The 5503-nt window shown below is 34.4% G+C and overlaps 1 protein-coding gene across 1 annotated transcript; it reads right to left on the reverse strand.

Annotated features, from left to right (window-relative positions):
- Window positions 1-2003: 2003 nt before the first annotated feature.
- Window positions 2004-4648, reverse strand: LOC145641749 (small ribosomal subunit protein eS19z-like). Its single transcript, XM_081692687.1, has 4 exons — window positions 4473-4648; window positions 3588-3678; window positions 2533-2716; window positions 2004-2279 (listed from the first exon to the last, which is right to left on the reverse strand). Exons 1-4 carry the CDS (start codon window positions 4554-4556, stop codon window positions 2207-2209), a joined length of 432 nt encoding a protein of 143 aa, XP_081548813.1. The 5' UTR covers window positions 4557-4648; the 3' UTR covers window positions 2004-2206.
- Between the last annotated feature and the right edge of the window lie 855 nt (window positions 4649-5503).

Consider the following 5503-nt stretch of genomic DNA (forward strand, 5'->3'; position numbering starts at 1 on the left):
AGTGGGGTTCAAGCTAGTGGGATTTTAAAGGCTTGAAATTATTCCCTACACTAAGATCAATTATAATCTTATCCATTATTGATGAATCATATGTTATTTTTTCCAACAATGTAAAATTTCACGATTTTTCTTTTTACATTGGGGGAAATTTATCTTTTTACATTGGGGAAAAAATTTGTCGATTGTTAATGGATACAACACACAAATTAGACAATAAATTAACAAATCCACTATAAATTAATAACATGACCATCAATCAGTGTTCAAGACTAGACACAACTATTATTTGGAATGTAAATTTTGTTGATTATACACCAAAAAAGCTTCAATTATTCTGAGTGAACACCATCAAAGCTTCCATAAAAATTCAACAAAAAGGCCTTTCAATATGAAAGGATGAACAGCAGGATCAATTGGCTACACATCCGAGCGAAAAAAGATGAAGTTAAAAAAAAAAAAAAAAAAAAAAAAAAAAAAAAAAATGGAGTAATTGAAGAAGATGGCGGCGACAGAGAAGAACAAACCCCCCCGCCCTCTTTTTTTTTATCTGGAATGCCAAATAAATAAATAATTAACAAAAAAAATGAAAATAAATAAATTTCAATTTCAAAATATGCTGGTTGAAAATTTGGATGAAATTTGAAATTTTGGCTGAATTTTTTGGCTGAAATTTGGTTTTTGGATGGGAGTGGACCCCATTAAGTAACCCAATGAGAGGCTGCCAGCAAACTTTGTATGTGGGCCTACACATACTAGCTTTGATGTGTAGCCTTTTGCTGAAACTTCACATGCCATGTGAAAGTATAAAATAAAAATGGTGTTTTATTGATTTAAAAAGCATTTTTATTAAAAAAAAAAAATACTAGTAAAGAAAAACGATTGTATGGTTTTCTTGAATCAAAACATACTCCCTTGTCCCTATCGTTTTTTTTTTTTTTTAGTCAAATCTAACTTCATACATTTGTCAACCATATTCATGTATACAAGGTAAGCATACTTCATACGACACCTACGCAACCCTTCTAAAGTCACCAATGGGAGCCCAAATAAACACCCCACTTGATATAAGGGTATTTCACCTCTTGGGAAACATCTCTCATTTCTCCACCGCTACAACCACAAGGCCACAAACAAGCTAAGTGACAACAAAACCCATAGGTCATTCCTCATTTCTGCGCACTCGCTAAACAATATTATGCAATAACCATTCTCTACACGAGAGCCCAGTTGACAATTTAGCCGCACTCCAACCAAGATTGCCAGATGGCTCGAGCTGCTAGGCATTCTCGCAAGATGTGACTTAAAGTTTCTTCATACGCACCACAAACTTGGCAACGAGGATCCGTAGTAAGCATCCTCACAAGTCTATTTTCATTAGACATTAGTCTATCTTGCAGAGTTAGCCACATAAACATACACATCCTTTACAGCAAAAGGAGTCTAAGACCTTCCATATACTCTTCCATTCACGCCTCTGATCAATGAACTAATTGAGAAATCTCAAGATGGGGACTTCTCAGTATTTCGCAGAATATTTATCAATGAACTAGTTGAAAAATCTCTAGTTGAAAAATCTCAAGATGGAGCCCCATTCCAGTACACTTCGTCTACAACCTCCTCATCATGAATAATTTCATATTAGCCATTTGCTCAAGCACATAGCTAGTGAAGAGTTCATTTTTCCATCCATTATCATGGTCCCAAAACTCCTCAACAGTCGGTCGTGTTCTAGGTACAAGAGGCTGCGGATCAGCCAAATCATTAAGTGGCACCTTTACCTATCGGTTGCCAATTAATACCTGCCTGCCTACTCTTCCCTACTACCATATCCAATGTTTCGAAGAAGAATTAATCTAATAGGAAGCAGTCATAACATGAGATGAGAAAAGGATAACAGTAATGCTATTTCATAGGTCATGAAGATAGGGCGTCACAAAGTCACATGGATTTAAGTTTATCATAAAGAGAAGCAAATTAAAAGTTAAGCACAACCACAACAAAAATGAGGTAAATTAATTTCATAATCTTGTGTCGTCCGCAGACAAAAAATCTCAAAGACAACTAGCACAACATCACAAAACTAAGAATCAACATAAGCCACAATAGGTAAAATTCTGCTTTACGCCCCTCAACAACTAGTTTTCATTTTTGAGTCAAAAAAACAATCCATTGATGCTTTAAATTGTAAGAGTGCAACCCAGCCTTCTTACACTTCAACACCAATTCTGCCAGCCACTTGATCAAGATCTCGCTGGCCGCTTGATGTGATTTTCCTTCCCCTGCAAATATTAATGTAAATGTCATTTACTCTGAGACAGCCAATTACATCTTGGATGAAAGAGCTCAAATAATAAAATTAGTAATAAGAGTTAAATCCACAATGTTGGTAACGCTTCGAGTGGAGGCAATACTCAGCAATAGCTTGACTTGGTTATTTGGTTGTATTACATCTCAGCTTGTCAAAAAATGACACATTGACCAGCCACACTCAGATTTAACAGCTGATTGTAATAATAGCAAAGAAATGCTTACCCTTTAGGATCAATTTCAACGATTTTCACTTCCTCTAATTGCTGTAGAATGTGACGAGCAACAGAACCACTGCTCTTGCAGAAATGGGGAGGGCGACTACCATTTCTCTTGCTTCCTCCATAAATCCTCCTGAATCCACCAACTCCAAGTCCACCCCTCAGGTAGATTTTCCTTGCCATTGAAGCTGCCAAAAAGAATAAACAACCATTAATAACTGCCAAAAAACAAAATGTACTAAGTACAATACAAATATCAAATTCTTCAAGAGATGTGAGATATAATACACAGCCATTCACAACCTTACTGTAGCAATCCGTAGAATTTTTATGTAGTACAGAAGGAAACATACAGGTCAAAAATAATGGAAAGACTAACAAAGCTACAAAAGGGTATACACCAATTTTCATTTCACTGGAGATAATGCCAGTAGTTCATCAAAAAACAAAGCATTAAAAACCATCATTATCTACTTGCGGTCTACTACTTTACAGCACCTATTATGCTACCATACCCTCACAAACCACATGATTTTAATCGATTGTAACAAAAAGAAAACCTCTTTAGCTCTGCACTTGTGAAAGGTCAAGCTAATAAAATAGGCATTACAAGTAGGCTTAAAAGCATGAAGACCTTGCTACACCATCTTGATTAAAGTATGGATTAAATAGAAAGTGGTTCCTCTTGTTTTCTTCACAAGGAAATCAATGTTCAAAGAACATTATCAAAAACATATAAATCCATCATTTCAATGCCTTATACACTAGAAAAGAACAAGCAAAAATTGGTTACCAGCAAATTTGTTACCCAAGAGAAAAGAAAAATAGGTATCACTACTCTCTTCAGCAACAACAGCTTATCCAAGAAACCAATAACACATTGTCACTAGGCATTATCAATTTCAAACTCTACAAATCCACATTCACTCAAGTACTTTAAAAATAATAAGCCAAGGGAAAGAACAAACCATATATTCAATAAAGTTTATCACACATACTTCAAATTTTCAATCTCAAGAGGAAAAGCAAATGAAGATGCCCAGAAAAAATCTGACTTACCGGCTCTAATGTAATACCAGTCGGGGTCGTATGGAGCAAGTTCCTTTAGCTTACCAGTCTTGACGATGTCAGTCCAATGAGGCAACTCCATCTACAGAGTACAAACAACATATAAACAACATATCAAAGATTGCAACTTTACTAGCATCTAATGTCATACTTTAATATCTAATGTCATACTTTTATATGATGTCAATAAAAAAAAAATTAACAAATTAAGCCTTAATTGAGTTAATTCACATATCTCTGCTGATTTTTTACAATTGCAAATGGGGCATCGCTATAAACAATAGCATCTAATATCATTCTATCGTGTAACATATAACATATTCAAAATATGCAGTAAACATAATAGTATCATTACCACTTATTATAATCTCCTCCTTCGTTTCGGATTAATCGAAATGATAGGGTGTAAATGGATCTTATGCCATTCTATAGTATTAGAAAAAATCCAAGTCACCAAAATGGCTAAACTTGCCCTTATTAAAGCATATTTGCTTCTTTATCTTATTTACATACTCTGTATCTAAATAATTGCAATATTAGAGTGTAAATTACACAAATTAGATTATCTAATGCCTACATTCTACAGAAAAATACCCATTTCCAACCCAATGTAACTCGGATTACTCCAAACTAGTTCCAAATTAATAGAAAATTTCAAATTAATCAAACAGAAATCCTTAGAACACCTAATATCATAAACATAAACTAAATTAGGGAAAAATTGAAGCTAAAATCTTCTAGTAATGTGCGAACAAATTTCCTTAATCAAACCTCAATCTCAAAGTATAAAATTAACATCAATCAATCAGAAAAGTTGAATCGAAAATCATGATTTCAAAATCGAAAAAGAATAGCAATAAAGAAGAAGCGGAAAACCTTGCCGGAGCGCTTAAGATGAGCAGCATAAGCTTTGACGAAATCGTGAGGAGAAACATCTTTAACAGTTTTGCCGGCCTCCATTGTTGTTCAGTTTGTTTCTCTCGCAGCTGCTGCAGAAGAAATGAAGGGGGCAAAGGGAGTAAGGCTTTATTAGGGTTTTGTTTTGGTTTTTATAAAAGACACAAACCTCTATCTCGTTTTATTGGGTTCTTCTTCTTATGGGCCTAATGGGTACACTTCATATTCAGTAACCAAACCGTAATACGGAGTACTTGTTTAGGGATGGCAATGGATTCTGGACCCGACGAACCCGGATCTGGTTACTTGTGCAATGGAAACGGATATGGATATGGATACGGATTTAAACAAAATACCTTTACCCGTATGGCCATACCCGTTTATTCTTTTATTAATTGCTTTAATATTGATCTATACAGGAAGAATAAATAAAATAAACTGATACGGGTGTACTAAAATAAAAAAAGAATACCCATTGGCCATACCTATATATAGTACTGTTAAATTTCAAACCGAAATCGTTTAACTGTCTGAAATCAGTGGACTCAAATGAGAACCGAACAAATTAAAATCGATTTTTTTGAAACCGAAACCGACCTGAACCGAATTTTATTAAACCCGAAACAAAACTGAAACGAATAATGTCAAACAGTATAAAAATCGAACTCGTTAACGAACCGGACCAATTCTAAGCCGAACTTAAATCAAACTGAACCGAAAAAGAACTAAAACGTTTCTAACCCGAAACCGTTTGAATCGGGGGTAAAATCGTTTACGCTGAACTACTAACGACCACAACTTGTTTGCACTTAATCGCGTACAAATCAAACCGTTTATAAACCGAATCATTTATAAACCAAACTATTTATAAACCAAACTTTTGATGAACCGAATTGCTTATAAATAATCAAACCATTTACAAACTGCTTATTATAAAGGGAATGTTAAATAAAATCTTATTATGCACACATGTTTATTCTAATAGAGAAAATGACTTAAAATGATTGTTG

The sequence above is a fragment of the Chenopodium album genome, chromosome 8, assembly GCF_948465745.1.
Source record: "Chenopodium album chromosome 8, dcCheAlbu1.1, whole genome shotgun sequence".
Lineage (NCBI taxonomy): Eukaryota > Viridiplantae > Streptophyta > Magnoliopsida > Caryophyllales > Amaranthaceae > Chenopodium > Chenopodium album.